General features: G+C 44.0%; 1 protein-coding gene across 2 annotated transcripts in view; it reads right to left on the bottom strand.

The window, feature by feature from the left end:
* The window catches only part of Lama4 (laminin subunit alpha 4), a 146,732-nt gene extending 137,855 nt beyond the window's left edge, over positions 1-8,877 (bottom strand). Inside the window, exon 1 of one of the 2 annotated variants that reach the window (XM_038340164.2) lies at positions 8,280-8,877. In XM_038340164.2, coding sequence (XP_038196092.1) covers positions 8,280-8,474 — 195 coding nt within the window. In that variant the 5' untranslated portion in view covers positions 8,475-8,877. The remainder of the gene's footprint in view (positions 1-8,279) is intronic. The other variant, XM_038340165.2, reaches the window with a different exon arrangement.
* Positions 8,878-13,944: the final 5,067 nt, after the last annotated feature.

The raw sequence follows: 13,944 nt of genomic DNA, 5'->3' as shown, positions 1-13,944 counted from the left end.
GCGCCCACATTCCTTAATCTCCCAAGAATGATCTGTTTATTCGCGATGAAGTGGAGAAACATCAAGGTTAGTCTAGGTTTATAGTTCAGCTTTACTTGGTGCCTAAGGACTCTCCCTCCTGCTGGCAGTTCAAGTCAAGGATAAAGAGACGCAATAAAGACTAAAATGGGTGATAGTAGAGTGAAATAAATGATTTTCTACACGAAGATGCCAAGGTACATCTGTGAGGTGATCCAGTGCTTAAGGCGCCTCAGTCCACTGGAACGACCGGGAAGAATCTGAGGCAGTCAGGGGACACAGTTCCTTGAAGTGTCGCTAATGAGCTTCCCTGCTTCCCTCTGCCCCGAAATTCCTCAGCTACAAAGTGAGAGGACTGGGTCTCCAGACTTCCTTTCTAGATCGAACATCTGATAATTTCTTAGACTTTATGGTTCAGGGCACATTAGAGTTTTGTATCCAAGGATAACCACCCACTGGCTATCAAACAGGTTTCACCCTTAAACAAGTCTCTTTTAGCTGATTTCTGTGCTCCAATAAAGGCTACAGGGTTTGTCTCTTTATGAGTGAAAATTTGCGTGTCTGTTAGGATTGATCACAACAGACAACAATATCCAGGGAAGACAAAAAATAAAGCAATTATTTGTGCACTATGATGAAATATTCAGGTCCAAGCACTCAGACCCCACTCAGTTCTCAACTATCGGGAATTGAGCATCTCACAGGTGGGACTGACAGAAACAGACTACTGCCACTAAGATTTGTGGCCCATCAGTAGGAAGAGAGGGGTGCTAAGGGGGTGTGCTTGGCTGACCAGACTATGTCACCCTCCTCAAGAGCCAGCACACACATCACCACACTTAAAAAGAATCGTAGAGGAACCAGCTACAAAATAGGCTTGCCAAATTTTAAGACTAAGTTTCTGGGAAGGGGACTGGAGAGATGACTCAGGGGTTAAGAGAACCAGAGAACCCAGGTTCGATTCCCAGGACCCACATGGCAGCTTACAACTGGCAGTTGCAGAGGATCCAGTGTCCTCTTCTGCTCAGTAGGATCCTGCGTGGACGTGGAGTATAAGCTCTCATACACATTCACATTAACAACAAAACAAAACAAAACAAAACAGAAAAAGACGGAGATGTGGGATTTGTGCTGTGGTATCACATTTTAAGGAAAAAAAAAGAGATTTCTTTCTTTTGGCCATCCTGCAGCCAAAAGATTTTGATATTTGTTATTTGCAGCTTTTACCATCAGTCTACAACCCTGGTAAGTCAGGGTCTAAGGATCACTCATCCTCTCTCTTGCTTCTGGCTACCATGCTATGCAGTCCTTTAGGTTGACATATAGAAGTTTTCAGTTTTGTTCTCTGTGTTGCTGTGTACCTGGTGCAGACAATAATACTCTGTGTGGCTGTTATGTCCTCAAGGCACGCTCTACTGAATGCATTTTAGATCCCCAGAGTCTCCAACTTTCTTTAAAGCAATGAAAAATTACTCCATAATTTCAAAATAAATCTAAACACATGAAGTCTGCACCATGCTCATGACATCCTTTAGTTACAGGGTACACCACAGATTTCTGTTCTTGTTTTCTTTTCTTTTTTCTTTTTTCATTTTTTGAGACAGGGTTTCTCTGTGAAGCCCTGGATGTCCTGGAACTCACTCGTAGATAGACCAGATTGGCCTTGAACTCACAGAAATTCACCTGCCTCCGCCTCCCAAGTGCTGGGATTAAAGGCATGTGCCACCACCACTGGGTTGTTTTTGTTTTCATGACATTCCTACTAATGCCTGCTCTAGAGTTACCCCCACTTAGCAGTTCTCAGGGCGTCATCAGGGTAGCTACATCACTCCATTTACATAAACGCAAGATCTCTAACTTTCACACGCTTTAAGACAGCCCGGGGAACTAAGAAGAGGGTCGCTTTGCATGTTATTATTATTTTTTTAAGCACGCCACTTCCTTTTCTCTCGATTTTTCAAAGGAGTAATGTATGTGTTTCTCTTTATGCAGAGTTTTTGGGTTTGAATATGGAAAGCTTTCCGCTGCATTCAGCCTCGGAATGTTGTTCCCCCCTAAGTTTCTCATGACAAAAAGACAGAGCCCCAGAGGCAGGCTGCTGGCAGCTGAATTTCATTAGGACTTTGATGGGAAACTTAAGTTGGAATTATAAACATCTGTGGTTAAACTTCCCTTTAGTAAGCCATTTCCCAGAACTTAACTTTACCACACCAGGAGCAAAAGAGAAAAACGGTTGAAAGAGCGAGCCTGCTGGTATTGTGGGGCCCGGGAGAGTAGTCAAATATCTGGCTGAGGCTGTTATATCCTAATGGACTCACAGACTCTTTATTTTAGAAAATTAATAATTATTTAGAAGTACTAATTTTGGGACTTGAAGCATGTGCCAAAAATCTGAGTGGTTTCTAATTCAAAGTCTCAAAATTGTATCTGGCCATCCTCATATTTATATGATTGCTATAAGCAAACAAACATTCTGAAGACTCTCTCTGGCGTTATATATTTCACAAAACTACAAGCCAGATTTGAACATTTGGGAATTTGTCATTTCAGAGCTTTTTCTCCCACTACTTAATTTTTTTTTCAATTTCATCACTTTTTGCTTTGCTTTGTTGTTGCTGTTAGTTAGCTTCTCTAGAGCTTTAGAAAAACCCATCATTTCCCTCAGCTATTCAGACAGCATATTGCCGGTGTAAAACTATTTAAAAACTATTAAAGAGAACAATTAGAAGAGACTTTCTAACATCCCTTCTACTCTTGGGTTGCACAGCTAGGAAATTTGCAGACGAGACAAATTATTAAAGGTTCAGATGACAGAATATGTTCAGCGAGTCGTTAACCTCATCCTTTCCTGTGCTTGATGCAACTGCAGGGGACGAGAGGGGCAGAAGAAGGCAGAGTGAGAGGCTGAGGCGGTCTCGCGTGGCCTGCTGATATCCACACCCACATGTCAATTCACAACAATGCTGCCAGGCAAAATCTTTCCACCAATTTTATAGTAAAAAAGAGAATCCTCATAAGATGAACTAATCTGCTCAAAGTCATGCTGCTGGAAATCTGGGCACCGATTCCCACATTTGGCCTCTGACGAAAGGTGAATGTCAAATATGGTAGAGACAGCAAAGCGAGTTGCCCGTGGCCTTCACATACACTTGCCTAGAACAAATTTAAAAATTGAGTCATCAGTTTCAGCTAAGAGTCCAGATTCCATCTTCTCTTAAAACAAACAAACAAACAAACTAAACAGGGCTACAAGCTTCCAGAAGAGCTTGCAGGGTGGAGGGTACTGAGGGTATTCCACTCTGGAGGACTGTCTCCTGTGACTCAGGGCTCATCGCCCATAGGTTGCTCTTCTTCCTTAGTTGGCTCCGCTCCAAGCTTCTGTAACAATCTGAATTTTAAAAATTCCTTTGAGCCATAGATCCAGCAATTCATTGGCTATGGACCCGACAGAAGTGAAAACGGACTCAGCCAGATTCTTGTACATCATTGTTCATAACGGTATTGTTCCCATCCGCCAAAGGAAGAAACCACACTTATTTCAGTGAGTGGATGATCAAACAAATGTTTGATACACATACATCCATATATGTCAATTATAAGTATTAAATATATGGATGTAAATGGAAGCCTTAGCAGCTGAGATCCTGACACACCTACAGTGTGGATGAACTTTGAAGACTCTTGCAAGTTGTCTACTGACCACCACACAAGCACCCAGGCACACGGTGCTACCCAGTCCCCTTGATAAAAGAAAAAGAAATAAAAATGTAAAAGAAAATAGTTATTAGGCAGGGCAGGCAAGGACTGCTACCCAAGTCTTCCGTCATTCTAACAGTGTATGCTGCTTACATGACTCTTCCAGTAGCACCGAATAGGGTATTGAATAGTGTATTTTATACTTCATTAAAAAGAAAGCGCTATCAAAATTTTAATAAAATGATCCCTATGCATGGTTCTATATACTCTTCTACATATTCCTGCACAGTCAAATGGATTTTATAAACTCTATCCCGGCTGAGCCACTTTGCGGCTAGGAGCTCGGGCCTCTGATTCTGTACCTGTTTCCCCGGTCTGTGACATGAGATGACAACTGTACAGTCCTAGCAACTAATGGAAGTGACAGGAGATGCTTTAGGGAGTGTTAGCTATACCATGGCAATGCTGTCCCAGTCTTTCTAAAATAAGTGGTATGAAATTTTCTTTGCAATTTGGCAAGTAGACTATGGTGTTCTGGTGTACTTCGTTTTCTGCACTGTACTTAACTCATAGTCAGTCTGCCTATTCTGATGGGTGTCATTATTTTCTCTCAGATTGCTTACCACTTGAAGGGAATGGTGAAAGTGTTTTTTTAAATTGCTCTTGCTACCCATTTGTTGTTTGTTTGTTTGCTTTTCTCTGTTAATCTCTGTTAATTAAAAAATTGTTTTCTCTGTTGTGTGAATGTAAGAAGTAGAGATTCCAAAGACCTAATCTAGCAATGCAACAGCCACCCGGGGTGGCTGCCTAGGTTAGTGGCTGGGTGATTTATTGTCCACACAATCTTTTTCAAAGCAAGGGGTTGAGATAAGGAAAAGGAAAGCAGATTGGGAAAGAGATACAATTTTCTGTAAACATTCCGCAACCCTTTCTTGGCAAGGAGCCTAACAGTGCGCCAGGGCATGGGACTACACGTCAACACAGAAACAAATGGAGGGAAACTCCCTCAGAATGGTCTCCTGTAGTGCTCCTTTAAGCAGGTCAGTTCGTCCAGAGTGAATTGTCCATGGGCCCAAGAAGCAGTGGTATTTCTGGATGGAAGTTAGCATGACAAGGGTGCACTCGTGTTAGGGCCTGGAGCCCTATTTTCTTCTCTCAGAGAATGTTCACCTTTATCAGTGATTTCTCTTTCTCATGTAGGTATCAAAACCAGTCACAATGATGAAACTCGCTGCCACCCACTCCCTCTTGGCCCTCCCAGCGTTCCTTCTTTGCCCTGCATTTCTCAATGCTGCTTGTTGGGCCTCCATCTAGCCTCTACCTTTAGCCCAGTGTTCTTGACCTTGGCTGCCTCCTGGTTGTGTCTCCATAGATGCTTTCCCCAGGGGTACTCTGAGGCTGGTTGCCTGGGGACATTTGCTCCGGTTCTCTGGGGTCATTTAATCAAGAAGACTTCAGCTAGATTCGGATCACTTACCTCGGAGGTAAAACCTACACAGGAAGATTTCCCCAACTTTGTTTCATCAATCCTATCAATTGCCACCACCCTCCAGGCGAGAGTAGAAAGAAACAGTTCTCTCCCCAGCTCCGTGCGAACTAACTACATCCTCTCCCCCCCCCCCCAACTTTTAGACTTTCACTTTGCTCTTGCTCTTTACTTGCTACAGTGCACGTGACAAACTGAAGGGGTTCTGTTCTCCTTTTAAAATGTTCCCAGAATGCTGAATGCTGCTTTGGAAAATATTGGTCTCCTTCTGGGCCACACTCACCCACTAAAACATCACTGCCATACACTCAGCGGTAATGGACTCAGTAAACTGTTTGTGGAAAAGCAGGAGGCAGGAAAATCCTCACGTGGGGTGTAGCGTTCCCTTTGGGTGGGTCTCTCTCACATTCTTTCCCTCCTACGGGGAATCTTTTCCCAAAGAAAGGTTGGCTCTTCCTTCTTGGCCTGCCAGCCTATCTTGTCCTTTCAATCTGTTAATTTTTCATTCCTATTTGCTCCCAGCTCACACTGAGTACCACTGTGGGTCGGAGCCACTGCGTTAGGACAAGCATCCAGCCATGGAACTTGGGGAGAGCATTAGGGGATTTCTGCCAAGCTCCTCCCACTGACCCATGCTTGCCTTACTTTTTTTTTTCCTTCCTGCTTTTGGAGAGTTGGTTGGAGAATAACCATTCATATAAATCCAATTCAAATAAAGTGGACATATTTTTAGAGCACCCTCCCACCCGCATTTGAGCCCCTCCTATGAATAATGTGACCATATTCTGTGTTATGTAAATACAGTTTTCTGGCCCAACCCAGTAAAACAGTCGTTCCATGTTATTACATCTCTGGGGTGTATTTGGTTTGAGATCTGCCTCAGTGGCTATAAAGAGCATGAGAAACCTGCTGCCAGGGCACTGGGATCATCTGGAGACCACAGCCGAACTGGAGGCTTTCTGTGAAACTATCCTTCGGAAATATAATTAGCGGCATCCTACCCTGTCTACTGTAATCTTCCCTGGGATGACTAATACCGTCTTTCTCTCCCCTGAATTCCTCAACTAGTATTTTGACCCTAGTAGACCTTGACAACATTGTACATTTAACTGCCTATGGGGCATTCTTTCTGATCGAAACAATACAGACAAACACAGATATCATATTAACAAACATTAAGTAAGGTAGTAGCATAAAAATCTCTAAGAAATAACGCCAAATAAGGGATCAAAAAAAAAAAAAACCCAACACTAATCCATCTATGGTAATAATTCAGCATGTTCACTTATACCTATGACAAACACTGTACTACTGTCACCATGGTAACCAGAGAACATATAAAAATAGTTATCAATGACTTCTCAAAGTCTCAGTTTCTCTACATACAACTTGGGCAAGCTATTACTTTGGTAAAGTGAGAAAGCTTGCAGTTTAAACATGATCAGAACCTCTGCCATTTACAATGCTTTGTTGCCACTGTGCCGAACATGTGTGTGCATGAGAAATTGCTGGCAGCCTCAACATTAACTTTAAGGCACCCTAACATTCAAATAATTATTATGAGATACAAATACAAAAAATAGCTATGTATGATATGATCATATCTTTAGATTTAACATGTTCACATACAGAATGCCCGGACAAGTTGAATTAAGATGACTAATGAAAACATGAGCATAAATGTATCTTCCAAATTTGGGATATGATAAAGATTTATGTACTGTTTACCTGTAGTTCAAGTTTAATTGCGTGTCTTTTACTCCGTATCAGTTCTACCCTTATGCCAAGCACTTCATTCAGGGGCTTTCCCTGCTGGAAGCCACAGGTGTGGAGACAATGTTGCCTGGGGTTAGCTCCAAGAGTGCAGAGAAGCAGTGCCTTACTTCCCATTGATGGAGTTTGGCTAGTCTGGCCTGTGCCCGTGTCTGGCTGTGATCAGGAGCCAGGCCTCTTCCTGCTCATGGGGCTTTTACTCTGAACCCAAACACGCTGGTTCTATTTACCTGGCCCCTTGACGCAGAAGCATGAGTAGAGCATTCACTTAAGAAGGACCATCTTGCATTTTATTTCTAATCAACAATTAGTAACTCTAATTATGTTACCAATGAGTAGAATTAGGAGCAACAGTTGAGAGTTCACCAATTTTAACTCTTACCAACCTGCATCACTACTTTAGTTGTAGGATTGTTGTAGCCATGGGTACACTGTTGTGTGTGTGTGTGTGTGTGTGTGTGTGTGTGTTGCTTATGTGTGCTGTTAGGCCAATTGCTCTTTCCTTTCCCATGAACTTAGGTGACTTCATTTTTCTCCTCCTTAGCATCTCCCACGGCCTGGACATGCTATTATCTGTCTAGGCTCAGGGGCTCTTAAATCACTTACTGCACACTTATTCTCCTCTAAATGTCTACACTTCAGCTACTTTTCAACTTAAAAGTCTCTTAATGTATAAGAACAGTGTCTCTTTGAATAAGCATTTGATCAATAGTATATCCTGGTCATCTCTCTTTGGGAACGGAGCTTGACTTAATCTTGTTTCTGGCTTAGAAGGGTTTATTTTGGTTTATGGCATCTGCTCTAAAATTTCGGAATAGCTTCCTTTACAGCAGATTAACGACCCCCCCAGCACCCCACCTCCAGCACCCCACTCCCAACCTTGAAGAAAACCTTTTGTTTAGTTCCAGACAGAAGGTTAGGTCTTTTAGCAATATTGTTCCCATTGTTCAAAGAGCAGAGACGAACAGGGAGATAGTGAGGGGCACACACATTAAGCGACAAGTCTTGACTATTGAACACACCAAAAGACTACCACCAGCACACTGCTGAGGTCCTTTGTGAGTCTCACAGACCCATGTGGAACATGAAGGGTACTAGCACTTCATCAGCTGGAAGAGACAGGTTGCAGCGCCTCAACTTTCAACTCACATCCAAATCCAACTTACATAACAAAACTCTCTATTTCAACTGAGGGGACCCAGTCCAGGTGAAACTCTAGGCTGTCAGAAAGGGACACAGAGAGAAGGAGGATTGTGGTCCAGCCGGCAAGCACAGGTGCGGCGCAGGGTGGCAGGGGACACCTTACCTCAGCAGCAGGTGGCAGGCGTCCCAGTGTCACGCGGGGGTCGCTGGTCTCAGGTGGGTCTTGCCTACCGACCACTGAGCTCCCCTCGATGTCAAAAGGAAAAGCATTGCCATCCCCGGACGCCGCACGGGAGCAGGCAGCACCCCAGAGGAGCCACAGGGGCAGGACTGAGCACCAGGCTGTGCTCCAAGCCATCTCTCCGCTGGTATTCAGCAAGCCCTTCCTAGAGCGAAGGATCTGGGGTTCTTGGTGGGCACCCCCGGAGGTGCAGCGATGGCTGGTGTTTTATCTTCTTTGGCGGTATTTAGATCCAGGAACCCAAGGTACAACTTTGTTGTTGTTTTTAGAAGTAGAAAGTGAGAGTCAACGTGGTCCCTCTGCTGCTCGCTTTTCGTTCCCACCCACCCTCACACTTTGTCTGTCTCCTGGCGCTCCTGAGGCTTGGGCTCTAGGACCTACAGGCGCCCGGCGAGCATCAAAAGGCAACAGAGCGGGACTGGCAGGAGCCGGGCGAGCGCGCCTGGTCAACTCCTCTCCCTGGCGGCTGGGACCGAGGACGGCGCAGCTCTGGCTTCCTTCCCACACTCATTCTCACCACTCCCTTTCCACCTTCCCCTTCCAGGCCCTCCCACTCCAAGTTGGCTTTCAGACCCTGAGGTCAGGCCTTTCCTTGTCGCCCGCTTCCCCTCCCCCCTCGCAGTTTGGAGCACCTCCAAAGACTTAAGATGAATATTCAGCGTTCCCGATTGCTTCCCCACATCCCTTATTTACGTAGCCAAGGCGCCGGATGTCTGATCTATATTTATATAGATTTCTATGTGCCCCCCCCTCTAGTGTACAGGAAAGTGGGCGGAAAAGGGATTCCAGGGGCGGGAGGGAGCCTGAGGTAGATGACCTCAGGAACCAGTGGCATTTCTGGACAAGTTCGCCTCTCTTCTAGAGATAGTCGGTGGCTCTCTTCTATCGAGGTTCCCTGGCCACTCCTCTTCCTCTGCCGGTCCTCACCCGGAGGGCTGGAGAGAATATCTTTCACTACAGTGCTAGAAAATGGCTTCATTATTGAAATGCATGAACTTTTATTTACAAAGAACATCTTGTTTTTTTTCTAAAGAGGTGCTTTGTGAGGGACCACAGAACAAGGCTTGCAGTGTATGTGCCTGTCAAATATGCAGCCCACAGCCCGTAGCCCTGACCTCTTCCTCTTGGCTGTAATCGCATGCCTACTACATCTGTCTGAATCGGGTAACCTTTCCAAGATTGCCATAGGACTTGGGCTACAGCTGTGCACGGGAATGCCCTTGATCGGAACCCACTGCAGCTAATAGGTGCCTTTGTGTCTATGGGCTTCAGGTCAAAGCTTTAGGTGTCTCTGGGAGGCCCCAATGTGGCTTTAAAATGGCCAGATGGAAAAATAACCATACAAGGATACCCAGGCCAGTTTCTAGGAATTGGGAATCACGATCACGCAATAAATCAACTCTCTGAAGACTGTTATGAGTCCGGTTCCACAGGATGGATTGTTGTATCTAAAGATACACAAAATAACCATTTCTCCTCTTCCACGTGCCAGCTACTTTCCTTATGCTATTTGTAAACACAACCACATTCCTGCATAGTAGGGCTCTTACTTCCTTGTTGTGTAAGAAGATTCCCCAAGGCCACCCAAGATAGAAAGCTGAATTGAATGTAAGCCTTCTTGGTCTAAAGCTCTGGTTCAGGTCTGTAACCCACTGAAACTGATAAGATAAAGACAGAGCTGGGACACACAGGAAGTGGGCTCTGTCTTTTTTTGAGTGCTTTCTATGTTCCAACAGTTTGCATGAGCTATCTCATTTGATTTCACACTGATAATTGTCTGGGTGAGTGGATGTTGTCATTTGCATTTGGCAATGGTAGCCTGGTCTCCACTACAGTATAGTTTAGGTAAACCTACTAGTAATGAAGCCACACCACTGAAGGTCAATTTCTGTGTTCAACAGATCTTTCAGACTGTTTTCAGGAGGCAGATGCAGAACCCTGTGATGTGACCTGATCTGAAATAACATTGGGAGCTGATAGAAGCAACATTCTCCAAGGAACAGAACTGAGGAAGAATGGGACCTGCTGACCTCTGGACATGGATAAGAAGGGAACGGTTCTTCCAGAAGCAGCATCTTAAACTAGAGTGACATCTAAGTTCTACCTGGGCCTGTGTGCTAGGTGTGGCCTATCCCAACACACCTATATCTCCTGCCTAGGCCACTTCAATCCTGGTGCCACTTGCCAATATGTGGGGCAGACTGAGCAGCCCCTGTCTCCTTATTAATCTATTGTCAATAAAGTTCTTTTGGAGGAAGGAATAAACAATAACAAAATAAATACCTCTAATGTAGTATTAGTAGTAATTTAGTAGTATTGCCTTCTGTGTGCGCTGGGCAGTGAGCATGCGCTTGGTTACTGTGAGGTTCTTGATTTGAAATAATAAAATGGTATAACACAAAAGAGCTAATGTCGGAAGAAGCAGAGTTATCATAGATCCCATGTCTTGTTTTTGTTTAGAAATTTAACAATACAAGAAATCGTTAAACTGATTTGTTATGCTTTCCCCCATAGAAGTTGGTTCATTTATTAAATTAAGTTTGTGTTTGGTTTAGATAGTTCTTGAGAAGATTTTTGCTGGAAGAGAAGGTGACCAGACTCTGAGGAGGAACAACGGTGCTCAATTATCCTGTTCTACCCTCCAACTTCATAACTTTAATAACAATATCATTACACACCACATATACTCACACATATATACATTCTGGCTTCAGATATTGAGTGTATCAAACTCAGACTGCTCACATTTGCCTCCAGAAGCACTTAACACACTCTTCCTTAGCTATCAGCCAGTTACACACTTGTTATTTAGCCTGGGACCTCTTCTCTATGCCACACAGTCAGTATATATGGTCTACAAGGCTTAACAGTTGGAACTGGGGTGTATTTATCTGGGACCTATGAACTTCTTTTTTCATTAACTCTGTGCTTCTAATTTTTCTCTTATCTGTTACTGTTTCTTTGGCAAATGATAATGTGTGTTTGTGTGTGTGTGTATACACATGCACCCATAGGTTTTTGTATGAAATTTAACAGAGTTTGTAGCCCTGTTTGTAGCAGGTCTAAGAGCTTGACCCAAAGCTTAGTCTTTTCTAATGTCAGTTTTATCACCTGTAAAATGGGAATAATGGTGCTTCTTTCACTGAGCTATTAATGGTAGTAAATCATGTAGACAAAACATTAATACTCACTGACAGATATAAAGTCCATGCTTGGCAAAGACAACTTAATTATGTAATATCTTGAAGTTTAAAAAAGTAGAAAGACACTTCCTAAAGAAGAAAAGCAGTTGTGTTTATTTATCCTGGGCTTGGGGACTCCTGTTGGCTGAGGTCAGCCACTTCTCTTTCTGGCCACTCCCAGGCCCTCCTTTGTCCTAGCTCTTGATTGGGGATGTCATGGATCTTAGGTAGGGCAGTTGTGGAGTGAGCGAGCATAGAGGAGTATTTCACAGTAAGCTAGAAGGCATTAGAGTAAAGGGCACCTCCACCTCACCACAGGGTCACTCAGGCCTTGAAACACTTGAATGGTGGTTTTTATCTTCTACTAAAAGAAAAATTAGGGACCTTTTCCACCCTGTGACAATTTTCCTTCCCTTCCTTCCCTTCCTAAGATTGTGCAGGAAGTCTCAACAAATATCTCCAGAATCCTGTCCTTGTTTCCTGGGGGAGGGGGGTGTCTCCCTTCCCCAAGATCAACATGGACATTAGGAGAGAGAGGCTCAGAGGCTGAATGGCTTGTCGAAGGACACCAGATCAGTTAGCGTTAAATGAGAGCCCTACACTTTTCCAGTTCCCAGATCAACTGCCTTTCCACGACTAGACCAAGCTATTTTTAGTTTTGGCACAGCAAACCTGGTGGTTTTGAGGCTTTATCAAAAGAAAGTTCTGGAATTCCCTTATAAGAACCTGCGGAGTTATCTGAAAGATAAAGATCAAGGTTGCCTGCCCCGGCAGAGCTTTGCTGTGGGGTCTGTTCTCAGCAGCCAGCGAGCTCGCCAGCGTGTTGTTAACACGTCCCATGTGCCCTTCTGCAAATAGAACGTTGTGTCAGCTGCTATTTTGGATTCGTAGGTGCTAATCTTGGCATCACTAGATGGGGGATTGTTGTGGGAACTGTGTACTAGTGACAATAACTTCATGACGATATTGGTCAGAGAAAGGAGTGGGAGCTGGCTGTTCCCCCTTCCCCCCCCAGTAAAGTCTCTAGTTGATAATTCTGTGGAAGGAATGAAAAGCATATGAATAGGTCTCGTTTTTTTTCTAGGAACACTTCCATTTCCCCACATAAGATCGTCCTTCACAGATAAGTGTGATGAAAGTTCAGACTGTATGAGCAGGACCAACAGCAAGAGAGCTGGGAGCTGGAGGAGGCCTTTTAAGGTCCTCTCACTGGGTCCTCCAGGCTTTCCTGCAGGATGCGGACAGTATGCTATATTGAATTCAATTCTTTTCCTATCCTGGCCTCTTGGATTTGAGCATATATTACATCCATTCTCCACCATCCACCACTTCTCCACTTACTTAATCATCATTTATTGAGTATCTCTTGAGGCCAAGTTTAGAGAATTAGGGTAAATGGTCAAATCATAACCTTAACGGCCAAGGAGCTGAAGCAGATGTAAGTACACTCTATAAGAAATGCAAAGTAATTAACCAGCATGGAAATGAAGATGGGCTACCGATAAAATTCTTTGAACAGGCTCTGTCTTAGTTAGGATTTTGCTTGCTGTGAAGAGACACCATGACAAGAGCAACCCATAAAGGAAAACATTTAACTGGGGCTGGCTTACAGTTCAGAGGTTTGGGCCATCATCATCATGGTGAGAAGCTTGGCAGCATGCAGGTAGACAAAGTGCTGGAGAGGTAGCTCAGAGTGCTACATCTTGATTGGCAGATAGCAGAAAGAGGGACTGACACTGGGCCTAGCTTGGGCATCTGATACCTCTCAAAGCACATCACAGAGTCAGACTCTCTTCAACAAGGCCATATCTCTTAATGCCACTCCATAGGCATTCAAATATGAGTGTATGGGTGCCATTCTTACTCAAACCACCACAGGTTCTTACCAAGATGTAGCTAGACGTTACAGAATGTACTGAAGGATGCAACTGTGCTGACTTTTAACTGATGGGGAGAAAGAGCAACGGGTCCAGGAGTGGAGGAGTGGAGAACTGGAGAACAGAGACACTGACATCACAGAAGGAACAGGAAGGCACGTGATTATCTCAATCAGCGATTCTCAACCTTTCTAATGCTGTGACCCTTCAATACAGTTCCTTATGCTGTGATGACTCCCAACTATAAAATTATTTTATTGCTACTTCATAACTGTAATTTTGCTACTGTTATGAATCAAAATGCAAATATCTGATATGTAGGATATAAAACAAGTGACTTCAGTGAGGGTCAGGACTCACAAGTTGAGAACTGCTAGTCCAAATGACCTCTGACCTTCTGTTTCAGAAGTCAGTGACTTGTGTGCAACAGCAGTTCCTTCCAGATGCAAAGATGAAAAGCAGAGAGCTACTCATAATACTTACGTGTTGAGCAAAATCTCCAGAAAACTAGATGAGGGAGCACAACAT

Source organism: Arvicola amphibius, chromosome 8 (genome assembly GCF_903992535.2).
Source record: "Arvicola amphibius chromosome 8, mArvAmp1.2, whole genome shotgun sequence".
Taxonomy (NCBI): domain Eukaryota; kingdom Metazoa; phylum Chordata; class Mammalia; order Rodentia; family Cricetidae; genus Arvicola; species Arvicola amphibius.
This window is presented reverse-complemented; position numbering and strand designations above follow the sequence as displayed.